The sequence below is a fragment of the Bos grunniens genome, chromosome 5, assembly GCF_055505025.1.
Source record: "Bos grunniens cultivar Pamir isolate PY7600 chromosome 5, Bosgru_T2T1.0, whole genome shotgun sequence".
NCBI lineage: Eukaryota > Metazoa > Chordata > Mammalia > Artiodactyla > Bovidae > Bos > Bos grunniens.
In genome coordinates this window covers 101,809,326-101,828,527 of record NC_141169.1, presented here as the reverse complement: position 1 = coordinate 101,828,527, position 19,202 = coordinate 101,809,326, and the positions used below count along the sequence as shown (strand labels likewise).

The 19,202-nt window shown below is 37.6% G+C and overlaps 1 protein-coding gene across 2 annotated transcripts in view; it reads right to left on the bottom strand.

Moving 5' to 3' along the window:
* The window catches only part of LOC147372776 (pregnancy zone protein-like), a 59,576-nt gene that overhangs the window by 21,134 nt on the left and 19,240 nt on the right, over positions 1-19,202 (bottom strand). For both annotated transcript variants that reach the window (XM_086402034.1, XM_086402033.1), the window contains exons 10-18: positions 18,727-18,841; positions 16,051-16,160; positions 15,199-15,360; positions 14,420-14,647; positions 9,697-9,760; positions 5,589-5,731; positions 4,878-5,027; positions 1,862-2,026; positions 210-303 (exon numbers count right to left, since the gene is read on the bottom strand). In XM_086402034.1, coding sequence (XP_086258160.1) covers positions 210-303; positions 1,862-2,026; positions 4,878-5,027; positions 5,589-5,731; positions 9,697-9,760; positions 14,420-14,647; positions 15,199-15,360; positions 16,051-16,160; positions 18,727-18,841 — 1,231 coding nt within the window. The remainder of the gene's footprint in view (positions 1-209; positions 304-1,861; positions 2,027-4,877; positions 5,028-5,588; positions 5,732-9,696; positions 9,761-14,419; positions 14,648-15,198; positions 15,361-16,050; positions 16,161-18,726; positions 18,842-19,202) is intronic.

Genomic DNA, 19,202 nt, shown 5'->3' with positions numbered 1-19,202 from the left:
ACTGTATTTAATTTTGATCAGAGAGAGATAGAGAAATTATAATGTTTCATTTTTTTTTTCTAGAGAAAAAAGTTATTTGAGGAAATTTTACCAAGAAATTGCTGCAGAGTCATAACATTCAGTACTTAAAAAAATGGCTTTTTATCCCAACCTAGCAAAACGTTACTTTTCTTCTATTATTTTAGCGGATAAATAACTTTCACCCTTACCTCCATAGTTCATAGACATTCCTGGATATGGAAGCGGCTGACAAAAATGTGGCTTGTGGATTTTTGAGTTGGTAAAAATATTTAATCCTACAGACTGGAAGAAAAATAATTATTAAAGCATATTGGCAATCCAGTCTGGGGACTGGGATATTTTCTTACATCTGTATTATATACCCTTAGTATTATACATAGAACTCATAGGATTATCGTGAAAATTCCACCCAGTGGAGAAGAGAGGTATTTTATAAAAATGAAAATGGGGTCACAGAGAGTTCAGATCATCTAATTGATGAATGGGAGTTGGGATTAGAATCCACTTCTGATTCCTATTTCTGAATTTTGTCTCCTATATGCTTAGTGCCCCTTTAATTATCTTTTGCCTCCAAGAAACTGAGTGTTTTAGCTTTGGATGTTTTTCTTCCCTTCCTCCCCCTGCCTCAAACCACACATTAACTTTGTTGCAGAGAATAGTTTTCCGTTTCTTTTCATTTGAAATTGTAGGGTTGCATATTGGAGATTTTTCTTCATAGTCATTACACTTTGCTTTGTTTTTATTGGGAAATACGCCTTTGCCTGAATATCTGTGTTCAACTCATCCCTTTTGTGATTTATCCTTTCGTTTTTTTCTTTCTCAGTTTTAAGTATACTGAAACTCTGCATGCAAAACACCCATTCAGACATCCACAGTAGCTTGATTCCTTGATTCCTGCTACAGACTTCCTCTTCAATATTAGTCACAGTTAAATACTACTTGCTGTGCTCTAGAGTGCTCGGGAAGCTGTGGGACTCTGAGGCACCGTTGTCAGTGGTGCCAGTGGTATGGAACAGGGAGAAAGAAGTCAGAAAGAAACATTTAACAGTTAATAAAGAGCCTTCTTTTTCTCCCTCCACCACCAACTGATTCCGGAGGCTCCAGAAAAGGGAGGTTTAAACTGCTCTCAGCTAAGCTGCAGACCTCCACAGCAGTAGGACACATGGCTTCCTCAAGGTATAGCGAGTGTTTTCAGTCCTTTTTGGTGGAGCTAAGATTTAATCTCACAACCCGGAAAAACTTCCCTTTCATAATTCTGCCTAACTGCAGTTAAAGATACACATTTGCTCTAATGTACCTAAGGCATGCTAATGTTTCTACTCCAAGTTTTGCAAATTCTTCTCTATGAACAGCTACTTTCAATTTACCTGAAATTTTACTGCACTGAAACTGTTGGCCGCAGTATTTTACTTTATGTATTCAGTCATTTGCTGATTCATTTATTGTGAAATGACTGTTACAGTGGTTGCCAACAGAGTATTCACTTTTTTTAAGGATGTCAGAGGCTCTGTGGGAAATGTTTGCTTTGTTTTTCTCACATATTGGAACCTCTGAGAATCACTGAGAGGATATATGATGGTGACAACTAGCCTTGGGATCAACTTGGTTAAAGTTGTGGGCCCTAAAAGTATACCCCTTGCTCTTAAAGTGCCAGAGAAATTCATGACTGACTGTCTGTGTGTGTACAAAGTTCTCCATGCCTCTGACCTTTCAATATTTTTCTGTTAATCATAGCTTTGTCTTTTGGTGGTTGAGAGGAAGATCAGATTCTAGAGCTCTTCTCCATCTTGATGATGAGGTAGAGATCAATTTAGGTTGTGTTTTTAGGAAAAGGAATTACCTCAAAGATACTGTAAGCATCGTCATCACTGATGAACTGCTTTGGAATGTAAATGATTCCATTGTGAGTTATGTCTTCCGCGTTGATGCATTTTTCCCCATCTTCGTTCATGGGGCCTCTATATCCCATGCTAAAGATTCTCTTTACCGATAGCAAATTATACACCTGCAAAGTAGAACAAAGGAAAAACTGTTATTTATTTTATAAAGTGAGATAATGTTCAATCTGGAGTTTAAGAGATCTTGGTGTTTATTTAACACTCCCATAGCAACATTGTAAAACATGACACAGAAATCATGGAGTGATATCAAAGGTTATGGATCCCAATCCTGTTGTTGTATGAAAGAAAATAATGTATAAAGAAATCAAATTCATTGATGAAAGACTCAGAGGTCATTTAGCTTGAGTAAGTCTAAAACTCAAGTTTCTTTGTCTCCCAGCCCAAATGCCTACTTTTTTTTTTGAATTTATCTTTTGAATTTTATTTATACTTATTGGTATATAATTGCTTTACAATGTGGTGTTAGCTTCTGCTATACAACAAAGCGAATCAGCTATATATATACATGTATCCGCTCCCTCTTGGAACATCCTCCCACCTCACGTCCCATCCCACCCCTCTAAGTCATAGCAGAGCACCAAGCTGAGCTTCCTCTGCTTTACAATAGGTTCCTGCTAACCATCTATTTTACACATGGTAATGTATATATGTCAGTCCTAATTTCCCAATTCGTCCCACTTTCCCCTTCCCCACCCTGTGTCTATATGTCATTCTCTCTATCTTCGTCTCTATTCCTGCCCTGGAAATAAGTTCATCAGTTCCATTTGTCCAGACTCTACATATATGTGTTAAGATATTTGGTTTTCTCTTTCTGACATACTGCACTCTGTTTGACAGACCCTAGGTCCAACTTTTAAAAGAAAGCAAAACGATAGAGAGTACAGAGAAGCATTATGAAACAATAGAAGTCCTTCATATCCATCACCTAGAAACAACCTCTGTAAATACTTAATATATTTCCTTTTCCCACTTTATGTGATTACATTCTTACCAAGTGTTTTTTTTTTTTTCCCCACTCTACTGCTTTAGGACCAAGTTTAACTCAGGAGGAAACTAGATGCAAACGTAACCTAGAAATAAATTTGTTCTAGTTCAGTTTTTGCCTAGTGCGTGCATGCTGAGTTGTTTCAGTGGTGTCGGATTCTTTGTGACCCTATGGACTGTAGCCCACCAGGCTCTTCTGTCCATGGGATTCTCCAGGCAAGAATACTGGAGTGGGTTGCCGTGCCCTCCTCCAGGGGATCTTCCCATTCCAGGGATAGAAGCCGCATCTCTTATGTCTTCTATATTGGCAGGCAGGTTCTTTACCTGGGAAGCCTCATCATAAAGCCACCTGCTCAGTCGTACAGTATTCAGGCTGTTAAAGACACACTGACTCCATGCGGACCTGTTGTCATCTCTTATCTAAGCTGCTACCATAGCCTCCTATTTCCGCGCTTTCATTCTTGCTCCCATACTCTGAACAGCAAACAGGATCTTCATAACTAGGTAAATCTAAATCGTCGCTCTCCTGCTTTAAACTCCTCACTGATATATCACTGCCTTCGCTGTCAATTCAGTTCCTGGGTTGGGAGGATCCCCTGGAGAAGGAAATGGCAACCCACTCCAGTACTCTTGCTTGGAAAATCCCATGGACGGAGGATCCTGGTAGGCTACAGTCCATGGGATCACAAAAGAGTTAGACACGACTGAGCGACTTCACTTTCGCGTTTCACTTTGCTGTCAATGCCTAATTCCACTCCAAGTTCACAGTCCTCCTCATGATCTTCCTGACTTTTCATTCCACCTACTGCCTCTACCATCCTTTTCTCTCACCACTTTATGTAAGGTCATTACCATTTCCTTTGGAAACACTGTTGTTCTGGCCTCAGGACTTTCATGCTGCTTTCATTCTTTGCATTCCCTGCCCCTGCCCCTGTTATCTGACGATGCAAGAAGATATCCCCAATCACTACATTAAAACTTGTTCAACTGTTTTCTTCATCTCAACATCCTGTTTATTCCTTAAATGATACTTACCAACACTTAGAACTACTATATGTTGATATGTTTTTGTTGCTTGCTTGCTTAACACATGAGACTATGAATCTAAAATGGTCAAAGACCACATCTATTTTTCACGATTAGAACTCTTATTCTCAGAGCACTATGCTGTAGTCAAGATGCCATGGATATTTGTTAAATAAATAAATGGACAATGAAGACTGTAAAACTACTGAACTCTTTTACAAGTTTTTCATTATAAGAAACGTCTTTTTTTTTTTTTTTTTTTTAGCTGTGCTGCGCAGCATATGGGATCTTAATTCCTGGAGCAGGGATCTGAGATCCCCGCAGTAGAAGCAGAGTCTGATCTATGGGACCACCAGGGAAGTCCCAAGAAACATGTTTAAAAGACAAGTTTGATTGGAATCTTTTTTGTCCATACTTAAAACAAATAAGTGCCTGGACTTTGGAGAAGATTTAAAAATTTGACATTTCACATACTATCTGGAATTGTAGTGTGTTAGACATAGCATTGAATAAAATTTGGTTCAAGTTCTACCTTTAAAATATATTTTTTGGTGCATTGTTTCTATAGTTGCTTAATCTAACTCTGCTGTGTTTTCTTATTTCATAAAATGAAGGTAATAATGCTCTCCTTAAGGAATTATTCATTTCTTTACTCATTAAAAATGTGTTGAGCATCTTTTACATGTGAGGACTGTGTAAGGCACAGGTGAGCAAGACTGCTCAGTCTTTGATACATTGTAGCAGACAATGAAGTGAGATTATCTGTGGAAAGCATCTTGTGCAATGTCTTTTTCAGAAACAAGTAGAATTCAAACTCTTATGTGACTTAGTGCACTATTCCTGACACTCTAAAGAACTTGTCCTTTGCAGGTATAATTTTCAGCTTCCAGAAATGGTCATATCATGTGTGCATTTTCTGATATCCAAGACTGAGATGGGACTCACTGACTGAGGTGAGAACTCAGCTTCAGGCTTCATTAGTAGGACACTCTTGTCCACGGCTCGGAGGCCACAGAGAGAGTAAGGAGCGGCTGTGATCTTCAGGCTGGTGTTTGAGGCTGGGAGGCCTTGGGCTGAGGAGAAGCTCAGATTTACCTGTAAGGAGGATATAATTATAGCAATGAATTTTCCAATTGTTTCAATCTTAAGACACTCTTCTACCCCAGGCTTCCCATGTGGTGCTAGTGATCAAGAATCTACCTGCAATGCAGGTAAGAGATTCGGGTTTGATCCCTGGACCAGAAAGATCCCCTGGAGGAGGGCATGGCAACCCACTCCAGTATTCATGCCTGGAGAATCCCATGGACAGAGGAGCCTGGTGGGCTATGGTCCATAGGGTCACAAAGAGTTGGATATGAGTGAAGCAATTTAGCACACAGCACACACCCCAGGAAAGTCCCTAGAATATATTTTGAATTCCTCATGAATTTTCAGATAAAACAAGAGACTTGCAAGAAATCGTGCCAATGGCCACCTGCTTTGAACTTCTCCATTAGACTGCTCAGGTTTTGTTATCATTCTCTGCTGTTAGAGATCCTTTGGCAGAAAGTTTTAGAAGCACTACCTGACAGTCTTTTAATGAACATAAGTTCCTTATTTTCCATGCTTCAAAAAGAGGCGATGAAGAAAAAGACTGGGCTTAAACAAAACACCCACCTTATTGGCAAAACAGTTTTCAATGTCGAGCTCCTCAGTATCTGCGATAACTTCTCCATTAGGTAAAATGGTATAAACAAGTAACTGGGCTATAGGAGCAATGTCCGATTCCACTCGGAAGGAGAGGGAAAATACCCCTTTTACTACAAAGTAAAGAAAGTTCAAGATAATAGATTAGGAAGAGGGAAGAGCTTCAGTTTTATAAAGAGGAGCCTCTCAAATTATTTTACTTATTTACATGTGGAGTGTACTAAAGTTACAAAAAGACTTGCCTTTATGCCATTGTGCTTGCAGTGAAAGTTAAAGCGTTAGTTTCTCAGTCATGTCTGACTATGTGACTCCGTGGACTGTAGCCCTCCAGGCTCCTCTGTCCATGGAATTCTTCAGGCAAGACTACTGGAGTGGGTTGCCATTCCCTTTTCCAGGGGATTTTCCCCACCTAGGGATCGAACGTGGATCTCCTGCATTGCAGGCAGATTCTATGCAGTAGTATTCAGTAAACATATGCTGAACCACTGATATTAATATTTTCCTTAAAGATGTAGATTACATTGTTAATTTCCTCTGCTTAAGAAAGAAAGAACATTTAGTAAGTCTCTATTTTTAAATAAAAAAAAAAGACATTAAGAAGTCAAGAGAGAAGAACTTCTAGACATCTTTAATGATCTCTATGATCAAGTCAGCACAAGTTTTGTCATATGAATGTGCTTAGTCGCTCAGTCATGTCCAGGAAAGCCTGTCATATGCATGAGGGGAAGTCAAAGAATGCTACACAATCTTTACCTTCTGGCCATTTACAATAGAGCAGAGATACAGGTTCAATTGGTAAAGAATTGGCCTGCAGTGTAGGAGACCCTGGTTCAATTCATGGGTTGGGAAGATTTCCTGGAGAAGGGATAGGCTACCCACTCCAGTATTCTTGGGCATCCCTAGTGGCTCAACTGGTAAAGAATCTGCCTGCAATGTGGGAGGCCTGGGTTCAACCCCTGAGTTGTGAAGACACCCTGAATGAGGGCATGACAACCCATTCCAGTACTCTTGCCTGGAGAATCTCCATGGACAGAGGAACCTGGCAGGCTACAGTCCCTGGGATTGAAAAGAGTCGGACATGACTAAGTGACAAAGCACAAGCAGAGGTACACATAATCATGTACAAAATATAGTATGCCTCTGATTTTTATAATGCATCTATTTTAGTTGTTTTCTGTGTGAATTACATAGTGTTTAATTCACGCACCTTTAATCTTGTTCTGTCTGATCTTTGTAGCTTAAATTTATTTTAAAGCTGTTGTCCTATACATCTATAGAATATTTGAGGGCAACTTGTGGCAAAATACACAAAACAGCAGGGTTAAAATAAATGTGAACTAGTGGCTGATTCATGTTGTTGTATGGCAGAAACCAATACACCATTGTAAAGCAATTATCCTCCAATTAAAAATAAATTTAGAAAATGAATTAGTAAAAAAAAAATTGAAGTAGTAAAACTAAAACCATATGGAATTGAATTTCTGAAGCAGGGTTAAACATAAGCAGGAATTAATTATTAAGAGGCCATAACGAATGATTAAACAAGAGTACTTAAATATAACAGTTTCCCAGAAATCCAAGACAAATGGAAAAACAACCATTTACATAGCTATTGTTAAAATAAAGTATGCTTTATCTTATGGAAAGAGACACTTCCTTCTCCCCATTTCACCTCTCAAGATACTTAATATACTATGTAGGATTTGCCTGGAGGGTCCCATGGACAGAGGAGCCTGGTGGGCTGCAGTCCATAGGGTCACTGGGAGTCAGACGCGACTGAGTGACTTCACTTTTACTTTTCACTTTCATGCATTGGAGAAGGAAATGGCAATCCACTCAAGTCTTCTTGCCTGGAGAATCCCAGGGACGGGGGAGCCTGGTGGGCTGCCTTCTATGGAGTCGCACAGAGTCAGACACGACTGAAGCGATTTAGCTGTAGCAGCAGTGAAAGTTAAAGTCTCTCAGTTACGTCCGACTCTCTGCGACCCCATGGACTATACAGTTTATGAAATTCTCCAGGCCAGAATACTGAGAGGGTAGCTTTTCCCTTCTCTAGGGGATTTTCCTAACCCAGGGATCAAACTTAGGTCTCTGGCATTGCAGGCAGATTCTTTACCAGCTGAGCCACAAGGGAAGCAGGAACTAATTTTGAAGAAATTTCCTCATGAGGAAATTTCGTTTTTGATACGCTATTGGGAACAAACTTACCTGCTCTAGAAAAACCAATATAATGTTCAGTCCCATAAAAATCCATGATAAATGGAAAATTAGAGGGACTGTTCCATATTTGAGTACCTGAATTAAATTTTTTTAAGCAATAAAAAAATTTAGTAAGAGAGATTTTTATCTAGATAAGACATTTTATGGACCTAAGGAGAATCTATGGTGAGCAGGGTTTAGAGTGGTATGTCTTCATTATGGCCTTGGTTGTCTCATGCTGCTGGGAAAATGGATAGACTAGAAAAAAAAAGCTTTCATTTAGTGATACAGTTAGTAGAAATTTAATAACAAATGAATTTGAAATTCAAAGAATCACAAGATTTTAAGCACAATCTAAAAGTCATGATTAATTATAAAGGTCTTTTTAGTCCAGCTTTTTATGATTAGTTCAACAAAGGTGGTGAATAGTAGAGTTAGGAGATTAAATAAAAATCAATCTTCATTTGGAAAGTTTTGAAGAATGTTGAAGTGCAATGCTGGCTTTATGTTGTGTTGAACTGCTTGAATAAAAAGAGAGAAAGGGCCACTAGAGAAATAGAGTGAAAATTCTTGGCACAGTAATTTATCTTAAGCAAGTTGAGACTTTTTTTTTGGCTAGCAATTTTTCTACTTTACAAAATAAAGAAATACTACTTAGTTCTAAGTTCTTCCATTAGAATTTTTAATAAAGCATGGGATTTAGTTAAACACATAAGCAGAAGAGTGTACAAAAAATATGGCATCTTAAGGGCAATGACCATGTTTTATTAATGTTTTTATGCAAAGCTCCTGTTATGAGCTATATCAAGATAGAAAGATAGACTCTCTTGAAGTATAGTTTTAATGGGGAAACTTTTTTTCCAAAAAATTTAACAGTTGTAAATCATAAAGAAATATCTTAACTTTCATTTATGAATTAGTTTAAAAATATGTATTGCATACCCACTGTGTGTCAGGTACTATTGTGAGAAATGGTGTGTCAAAAATAAAAGACAAATATGTTCTAATCTTTATAATATGTATTCTTTATTTTTCTTGAAAATATTCACTCACCTTGGGTGAATGGACTTTTTAATCTTTCCAAATATGCTTTTGTTAATAAAAATTGCTTTAGTAAACTGATAGCCTATAATTCAAATGAACAGGAAAAAAGGGACGCTACTTATGAGATTTAGTCTGGGGATATGTAACAAAGAGACTGAACATACGTATCTTTGGTAATAGAGTCTTTCTTGAAAAGTTAATTAACAGATATCAATGGATATTTATGATTCAAGAAAACCCAGAAGGAAAGTATGATCTAAAAGAGAGAGGCAGGAATACAAGTGAGAGCCTTGAAGATGGTGTGTTGCTAGCATTTAAGACAGAAGAGGCCATAAACTAAGGAACGCAGGTCTTTAGAAGCCGCAAAAGGTGAGGAAACAGGTAATCCTCTAGAGTTCCAGAAGGAATTTCATTCTGCTGACACCTTGATGTTAGCCCAGTAAGACTTCTTTCTACAGAACTACAAGATAGTAAATTTGTGTGGTTTTTAGCCAGCCAGCTTCCTACAGAAGCAATAAGAAACTAATACAAAATCATACAGAGTAAAATATTTCTTTGGTGATTATTTTCATTTTTCAGTTATTTTCTGAATTAAAAAAATTTAATAATAAAATGAATATATTTCACTTTAGAAATAAAATTTAAAATATAGAAACACTATAAAAAGGATTTTAAAAAGTACTAAAATGAATCTAGTATTCTTATTTTTAAAATTAGCTTCCCCATCTTTGGTTGATGGAAGAAAGTTGGCAGCCATTTGCTCTGATGTAAGAAATAGCTAAAGTGTTTAGGGCAATTTAAGAGAAAAAAAATAAGAAATCCTGAAAATACTTACACTCTCCTTGTTTAATGGATAACACATGGGTTTCTGATTGAGCGATGCTTCCTCTTGCTTTGATCTGAAGACAGAGGGAAATACGTTTATTATCATTTTAAAGGGTAGTCATTAAACTTACATATTTATAATATACAAATAACATATTTATAATTTACAAACAACAAGAATCTTACTACTTCAACCCCAAAGTTACTTTTGTTTACTAAATTTCTCTTCCAATATTTTCCAATTTGTGTAGTTTAAGTAATAAACTTCAAACAATATACTTTAAATAACAAACATGTAATTTTACAATGTTTTAGAATTTTCTTACTATTTACTACTTATCTTGGATATTGATATTTTAAATTTACATATTCTTTCAACATATATTTTAAGCATCTATTATATGCAAAGCAATATATAGTGAAGGGAGGTATAAAATATTGGAGAAGGCAATGGCACCCCACTCCAGTACTCTTGCTTGGAAAATCCCATGGACAGAGGAGCCTGTTAGGCTGCAATCCATGGGGTCGCTAAGAGTCGGACACGACTGAGTGACTTCACTTTCACTTTTCGCTTTCATGCATTGGAGAAGGAAATGGCAACCCACTCCAGTGTTCTTGCTGGAGAATCCCAGGGATGGGGGAGCCTGGTGGGCTGCCGTCTCTGGGGTCGCACAGAGTTGGACATGACTGAAGTGACTTAGCATAGCATAGCATTATCTATTGCTGCCTTTATTTAAAAAAAAAAAAAAAACAGAAAAAAATTAAAAGTACTTACACTCTCCATGTGTCTGGTACTGAACTAAATAATTTTAAGATTTTTCTTTTTTTCTGGCAATAACTCTAAGTTGTTATTATTCAGTTGCTCAGTTGTGTCTGACTATTTGCAACCCCACGAACTGCAGCACACCGGGCTTCCCTGTCCTTCACCATCTCACAGAGTTTGCTCAAACTCACGTCCATTAAGTCGATGATGCCATCCAACCATCTCATCCTCTGTTGCCCTCTTTTCCTCCTGCCCTCAGTCTTTCCCAGCATCAAGGTTTTTTGCAATGAGTCAGCTCTTTGCATCAGGTGGCCAAAGCATAGGAGCCTCAGCTTCAGCATCAGTCTTTCCAATCAATATTCAGGGTTGATTTCCTTTAGGACTGACCAATTTGATCTCCATGCTGTCTAAGGGACTTTTCAAGAGTCTTCTCTAGCACCATAGCTAGAAGGCATCAATTCATTGGCGCTTAGCTTTCTTTATGGTCCACCTCTCAAATCCGTACATGACTACTGGAAAAACTAGAGCTTTGACTATATGCACCTTTGTAGGCAAAGTGATGTCTCTGCTTTTTAATACACTGTCTAAGTTTGTCATAGCTTTTCTTCCAGGAGCAAGCGTCTTTTAATTTCATGGCTGCAGTCACCATCTGCAGTGATTTTGGAGCCCAAGAAAATAAAGCCTGTCACTGTTTCCATTATTTCCCCATCTATTTGCCATGAAGTGATGGGACTGGATGCCATGATTTTAGTTTTTTGAATGTTGAGTTTTAAGCCAGCTTTTTCACTCTCCTCTTTCAGCTTCATCAAGAGGTTCTTTAGTTTCTCTTTGCTTTCTTCCATTAGGGTAGTGTCATTTGCATATCTGAGGTTGTTGATATTTCTCTCAACAATCTTGATTCCAGCTTGTACTTCATCCATGCTGGCACTTCACATGATGCACTCTGCATAGAAGTTAAATGAGCAGGGTGACAATATACGGCCTTGACATACTCTTTTTCCAATTTTGAACCAGTCCATTGTTTCATGTCCGGTTCTAACTGCTGCTTCTTGACCTGCATACAGGTTTCTCAGGAGGCAGATAAGCTGATCTTGTATTCCCATCTCTTTCAGAATTTTCCACAGTTTGTTGTGGAAAACTGTGTCAAAGGCTTTGGTGTAGTCAGTGAAGCATAAGTATTCAAGAAAATTAAATACACTAAAAAGCCTCTTGAAAGTGAAAGAGGAGAGTGAAAAAGTTGGCTTAAAGCTCAACATTTAGAAAACGAAGATCATGGCATCTGGTCCCATCACTTCATGGGAAATAGATGGGGAAACAGTGGAGACAGTGTCAGACTTTATTTTGGGGGGCTCCAAAATCACTGCAGATGGTGACTGCAGCCATGAAATTAAAAGACACTTACTCCTTGGAAGGAAAGTTATGACCAACCTAGATAGCATATCGAAAAGCAGAGACATTACTTTGCCAACAAAGATCCATCTAGTCAAGGCTATGGTTTTTCCAGTGGTCATGTATGGATGTGAGAGTTGGACTGTGAAGCAGGCTGAGTGCTGAAGAATTGATGCTTTTGAAGTGTGGTGTTGGAGAAGACTCTTGAGAGTCCCTTGGACTGCAAGGAGATCCAACCAGTCCATTCTGAAGGAGATCAGCCCTGGGATTTCTTTGGAAGGAATGATGCTAAAGCTGAAACTCCAGTACTTTGGCCACCTCATGTGAAGAGCTGACACATTGGAAAAGATTCTGATGCCGGGAGGGATTGGGGGCAGGAGGAGAAGGGAACGACAGAGGATGAGAAGGCTGGATGGCATCACTGACTCGATGGACGTGAGTATGAGTGAACTCCAGGAGTTGGTGATGGACAGGGAGGCCTGGTGTGCTGGGATTCATGGGGTCGAAAAGAGTCGGACACGACTGAGTGATTGAACTGAACTGAACTGAACTGAAGGTAGAATTTCATGCAAAGATGGGCACAATAAAGGAAAGAAATGGTGTGAATCTAACAGAAGTAGAGGATAAGAAGAAGTGGCAAGAATATACAGAAAGTGAAAGGAAAGGAAAGTGAAGTTGCTCAGTCGTGTCTGATTCTTTGCAACCCCATGGACTATAGCATACAAGACTCCTCTGTCCATGGGATTTTCCAGGCAAGGGTACTGGAGTGGGTTGCCATTTCCTTCTCCAGACGATCTTCCCGACCCAGGGGTCGAACCCGGGTCTCCCACATTGCAGGCAGATGTTTTATCGTCTGAGCCACCAGGAAAGCCTCTAGAACATACAGAAGAACTGTATAAAAAAGGACTTCAGTTCAGTTCAGCTCAGTTGCTCAGTCGTGTCCGACTCTTTGCAACTCCATGAACCGCAGCACACCAGGCCTTCCTGTCCATCACCAACTCCCAAAGTTTACCCAAACTCATGTCCATTGAGTCGGTGATGCTATTCAACCATCTCATCCTCTGTCGTCCCCTTCTCCTCCTGCCTGACCTTGATAACCACGATGGTGTAATCCTTCACCTAGAATCAGACAACCTGGAGTGTGAAGTCAAGTGGGACTTAGGATGCGTTACTATGAACAAAGCTAGTGGAGGTGATGAAATTCCAGCTGAGCTATTTTAAATCCAAAAGATGATGCTGTGAAAGTGCTGCACTCAATATGCCAGCAAATTTGGAAAACTCAGCAGTGGCCACAGGACTGGAAAAGGTCAGTTTTCATTCCAATCCCAAAGAAAGGCAATGCCAAAGAATGCTCAAACTACACCACACAGTTGCACTCATTACACATGCTAGCAAGGTTATTCTCAAAATCCTTCAAGCAAGACTTCAGCAGTATGTGAACTGAGAACTTCCAGATGGTCAAGCTGGATTTAGAAAAGGCAGAGGAACCAGACATCAAATTGCCAACATCCACTGGATCATTGAAAAAGCAAGAGAATTCCAGAAATACATCTACTTCTGCTTCATTGACTATGTTAAAGCATAAATACTATCTTCAGTATTCAGGTGAAATGATTGACATTATTCTTTACAGATGAGATTAAGTAAATTACCTGAGGTCACATAACTAGGAAGCAATAAAACTAGGATTCTAACTTACTGTCAATTATTCTACTTTTTTTAGAATTACAAAAATACTATATATAGTTTATGTTCCTATACAGAATTTTCTACACATAAGGTTTTTTTTTTTGTTGTTGTTCAAAAGTCTTACTTGGGTAACTACCAGCTTTGAATATTTCTAATTTTTTGACATAAATAGGTATACTGACCCCAAAAGTATCATACCAATTTATAATATGCCTGTCAATGTACTTTTCCCTATAGTCACACACAAGTTCTTCAACTTGTAAATTATTTAGAACTTTTATAGGAGTAAAAGTCTACTGCTTTATTTTTAAAATTTTCATTTCTCCCAATTAAGGTAAAATTCAACGTTTTTTTCCTAAAGATTGTTTATACATTTTATTTCCTATTGACTGTTTTGATTTTTATCTTTTGTCTGTTGATCTACTGAGTTCTATGATAAAACATTCTTTTTGACTAATATGTCACCTAAGTGCTTTCCTCTTCTGTTAAATAATTTTCCAATGGAACTCAGAAAAAAAAATGAAAAAAACAAAGTTTCAGGGGAGACTAGAACATGAATGAAAAATTAAGGCATTAATTTGTTAGGAAGCAACTTCTTTTCACTCATAAACACAGAAATTATATCGATATAAAGGGCATTATTTAGATACAAATTCTATCTTTTTAGTTGGAACTTCCCTGGTGGCTCAGTGGAAAAGAATCTACTTGCAGGCAGGAGACCTGGGTTCGATCCTGAATTGGGAAGATCCCCTGGAGAAGGACATGGCAACCCATTCCATTATTCTTACCTGGGAAATCCCAGTCACAGAGAGTCAGACATGACTTATCAACTAAATAGCAATCTTTTAGGGTTTATATAATTAGGAAGAGCTACAGTGGCTTTTAGTCTTACCAAATAATAAAAGGTTAATTCCCTTTCATCTGTCAGAATCTGTCCATTCAGGATGTAGTGCACCCGAATCTCCTGTGTTTGCCCACAGATCACAGTATCAGCCACAGGTTCAAGCTGAATGTAACTCTTGCTTGGGGAGAAAATATGACTTGCAGTGTGCGTTGCTGGTATGTGAGATTCTTCAAGCCACCTGCTATCAAAACAGTGGCTATTCTGTTTGTAAATGACCTAATGGATAGAATAAAGGTCTTAAGTAAGTTATTTTTATTAACATTTTATATATATATATAAACATTTTATATATATACAAACATTATATATATATATATATATATATAAACATTTTATATATATGTAAAGTCACTCTGTCATTAGCTGAAGATTTTTTAAGACCCATGCTTACTTGATTTCATTATAGGCTGCCTTCCAAAATAAAATATAATCTATAAACAACTTTCCGTTAAGTTTATTTAAAGCTACACTGTATGAATTTAGTCACATTCACTCATAATTAAGATCAATAACTTTTTCTTAATACCCTTATGGTTGTACATTGCATAAGGACATTAGAATATTTCACACAAAATGAAAATAGTGGTTTACCAAAGAAACAACTAAAATCTAGTTTGTAATAAAGCTATAAAAATGTTGGATTTTCAAGGGACTATCAAGATGGTTTAATAAATGTCTCCTGAAACTAGATCATGTCATAAAGTCTAAAATGAAAGCTTTCTGAGAGAACTTTTTGTGTCTTATTTTGTATTTAGATTTCCACTTACCCCAACTGAAATGAAAGAAGATGTGAAGTTACTGGTATCAATGGAAAAGTTCACCAAACCGTGCTCATTTGTAGTAAATCTGGCACTATACTGAAACATATCCACATTGACCACTACAGTCTCATTGGGGATTGGCTGATCCTTCTCATTGACTAGAAGAACCTAGAAGTAGAAAAGAGAAATAAGAAAGTGAAAGCTGATTTCAGGTGGTATATCGCAATAACATTTTCCACTCTATTGTGTTCACTTCTTGGCCATTGTCATCTAATGAAGATCTTAGAATATAAAAGTAAGATTTGTTTTCTGGGCTGTAAAATATTTTTCTTTTTGATGTTTTTGTTTAGATAACTTATGAGTGTTTAATTGAGAACTGCCAACAGTAGATTCATGGTGTTACCTTCCCCAGTTTTCTTCATCTTTGTTGTTCTGTATCTCATTATAAGGCTTCTTTTTGTTTTTGTTGTCACTGTTTAGTTTCTCAGTTGTGTACTACCTTTTGCGACCCCATGGACTGTAACCTGCCAGGCTCCTCTGTCCATGGGATCTCCTGGAGTGGGTTACCATTTCCTTCTCCAGGGAATTTTCCCAACTCAGGGATCAAACCTAGGTCTCCTGCTTGGCAGGTAGAATCTTTACTGCTGAGCCACCAGTGAAGCCCTATATAAGGTATTTGCCTTTTAAGTTTTTATAATTTCTTTACTCACTCTAAATAAATGTTTGTTTTTATAATAAATTTTGCTTTTGTATAATAAAAGAATTTTGATGAATTTAAAAGATAAGTTTTGATATAAAAATTGGCTTTCCTAGAAGTCATATGCCCCCAAATATGTTTACATTGAAAAGAAACTTTACCTGCCCAAAGAAAGGAAGCCCACGTCTGTAATGTGAATGCACTTTTGTAAATTTCAGTTTGCTTAAGGTGTTTGTGATTTCACTTGATCCATGTCCGGTTAATTCCAACCCTGAAGAATAATTCAGAGAAGTTGAACTGTTCTATATGTTCTATTCACCTCACCTCCTATCCCATCCCAGCTTCACTCCATTATAACAAAAAAAGTCCATATACTCTTATTCTTTCATTGAGATCTATAATTCCTCAATTCTCTGGTTTCACAAATATCCTGCTTGTTCCATCCATGTTCTTGAGGAGATTTTCTCCTCATTTCCTCAGAGATCTTGCTCTGTCTTGCTCCTCCCCAGCAACCATCTGGGAACAACTTCATTCTTCACACTGGCCTAAAAATATTCTTAAATTTCTGTCACAAACCCCTTCCCCAGCAAAAGCCTTCTTTTCAGCACATGGCAAGAAGTATAGCCAATACCCAGGGCTTTTTCATTCAGTGAAGTGTGATCTGTATATTATCTCCATTATCTAAAGCCTTCCTCCTGTCAAAAGAAACTATTTTTTCATTCTCCGCAACTCTAACCCTATGTGTGCTCAATCACCTAGTCATGTCCAGCTCTTTGTGATCCCATGGGCTGTGGCCTGCCAGGCTCCTCTGTCCTTGGGATTCTCCAGGCAAGAATACCAGAGTGGGTTGCCATTTCCTTCTCTAATCCTATGTCTTCTAGTTTTATTCTACCTATTTACCTAATCTTCTGACTGTAGTTGTTTCAGTTTTTGAGCCCCTCCTTGTCCACCTCTAGCCTCAATTTAGCAATGATAATTAACTTACTTTCAGAACACTTGCTTTTTCTCTTAGGATGATCTGAATACAGTAAGAATGGTTTCAGATTTACATTTCGAATCCTGATTTTGCTCAGACTTTTCTTTTGAAATTGTCCATTGAGTGAATCAACTGACATTTTGATATTCCAAGCTATGATGAATTGTCTTAGACAAATCCTCATCACCATAATTCTTTCTCATCTTTTCTTTATCTTGGTTAATGATATTTCCATTTCCCAGACCCCCAAAATTGTAGTCTTTGGGGTCTTTTTGGATAGTATTCTGATTTAACACATTGTAATATATTTTTCATCTAGCCTGTCCTTTTCATGCCTGCTAAAATTAACTTTTTTTTCCTGTTCTTATATATTTTTTTAAATTGAAATAACAATAAAAAAATAAAAGTGACTATTTTAATCAAACTTTTACTTTACAAATATAAAAATATAACCAAAGCCCTCTTTTGCATTGTATAATTATAATATATGCCATGTTCTTTTCTCTGAGTAGTCTAAGTAGTGTATGTTCTATATAAAACTACTAAATGGCAATTGGAAAATATTCAATAGCTTGAGGGGAAAAAACTAAAAAGTTTTACTCAAATGTTTCAAATCACATTTAGGATTGACATCCCTTTGAAGAAAAGTGAAATTTGTGTTTTTTTCTATGTAATGAAAACATGATTTTTAAAAAGTGGATAATATTCAAAATAGCATTATGATAATTCTGGGTATGAACTCATACTTTTAATAGCATTAACAGATTTTTTTTAATACTTTTTATCATTGCCTTCCCTTGTAATTAGCATTGTATGGTTCAGTTGCTATTTTTTTATATTTGAGGGTTCTGTTAAGTTAGCATTTTATTTGGAATTAACAATTATTTTATTTATGTGATAGTTTTTTTGGAATTAACTTAAAAAATAGTTTATTAGGTCATTCTCCTTAAATATAGCTGAAGATATCCAATGCTTTCATAATAAAGTCTAACCTCTCTAGTATACAATTTACTTTTCTAAACACCTTAGCACCAACCTACTTTTAAAGATTCCTTTGGGACTGAAGACATCTGTTTTATGCTTATTATGCTTTTCTGGTGAACTGTTTCAAAGCGGGCATCCCTGGTGGCTCAGATGGTAAAGCCTCTGCCTGCAGTGCGGGAGACCCGGGTTCGATCTCTGGGTTGGGAAGATCCCCTGGAGAAGGAAATGGCAACCCACTCCAGTATTCATGCCTGGAAAATTCCATGGACTGAGAGGCACCTTAGAGCCTGATAGGCTACAGTCCCTGGGGTCGCAAAGAGTTGGGCAGGACTGAGCGACTTCACTTTGACTGTTTCGAAATACAATCCATTCTATTCAAATCTGCTCAAATGCTACCTTTTAGAAGTTTTTTTTTTTTTGGTCTATATTAGAATAACCTATCTCTCTTCACACTCATTGTGCCCTTATTTATTAACACTTCCTGTGAAAACTTTATGGTGCATGCCAAGTCGCTTCAGTCGTGTCTGACTCCTTGCGACCCTATGGACCATAGCCCGCCAAGTTCCTCTGTTGATGGGATTCTCCAGGCAAGAGTCCTCGAGTGGGTTGCCATGCCCTCCTCCAGGGGATCTGGCAGGCGGTTTCTTTATCACTAGTGCTACCTGGGAAGCCTCCAAATTTTATTATGGTTATATGTAATACATAGATACATATATACATAGCCATTTATATGTATAATTTCTTTTTAGATTCCTAATTCCTTGAGGGGAGAGACCATATCACTAACACAGTCCCCAGAAACTAGAAAGTATTTTACATGGATTGAATATTTGATAAATGTTCAACAAGTTAATACACATTTAATAATGATACAAACCTGTTCCCTCCTCTCTGACCTTGGCTTCCACTTGTAATGTCCTCTCATATCCTTTTTGTTTCAGCTGAAGTGATTTAGCATTTACTAGTTGTGTGAAACAACCTTCATCATCTGCCTGAAAAGAAAGGAAGAGAAATCCTGGGTTCTCTGATTTGTGATTTAAAAAAGTCAGTTTTCAACCAATGACGATTTTGTGTTGGCCACAGAAGAAAATTTTACAAATGTTTTGTTCACTTTTTGGGTTCTTATCTTTTCCCCCAGGTGATACAAAATTTGTTCACTAATCATTTCATCAAATCATTGCCAACCTTTGCTTTCTCCCCTCGCTTCTGAAAGCCTATCCCATTTCTGTCATATTAAACTTTCCTTCCTATGTGGCGCTAGTGATAAAGAACCTGCCTGCCAATGCAGGAGACACAGGAGATGCAGGTTCAATTACTGGATTGGTAAGATCCCCTGGAGGAGGTCATGGCAAC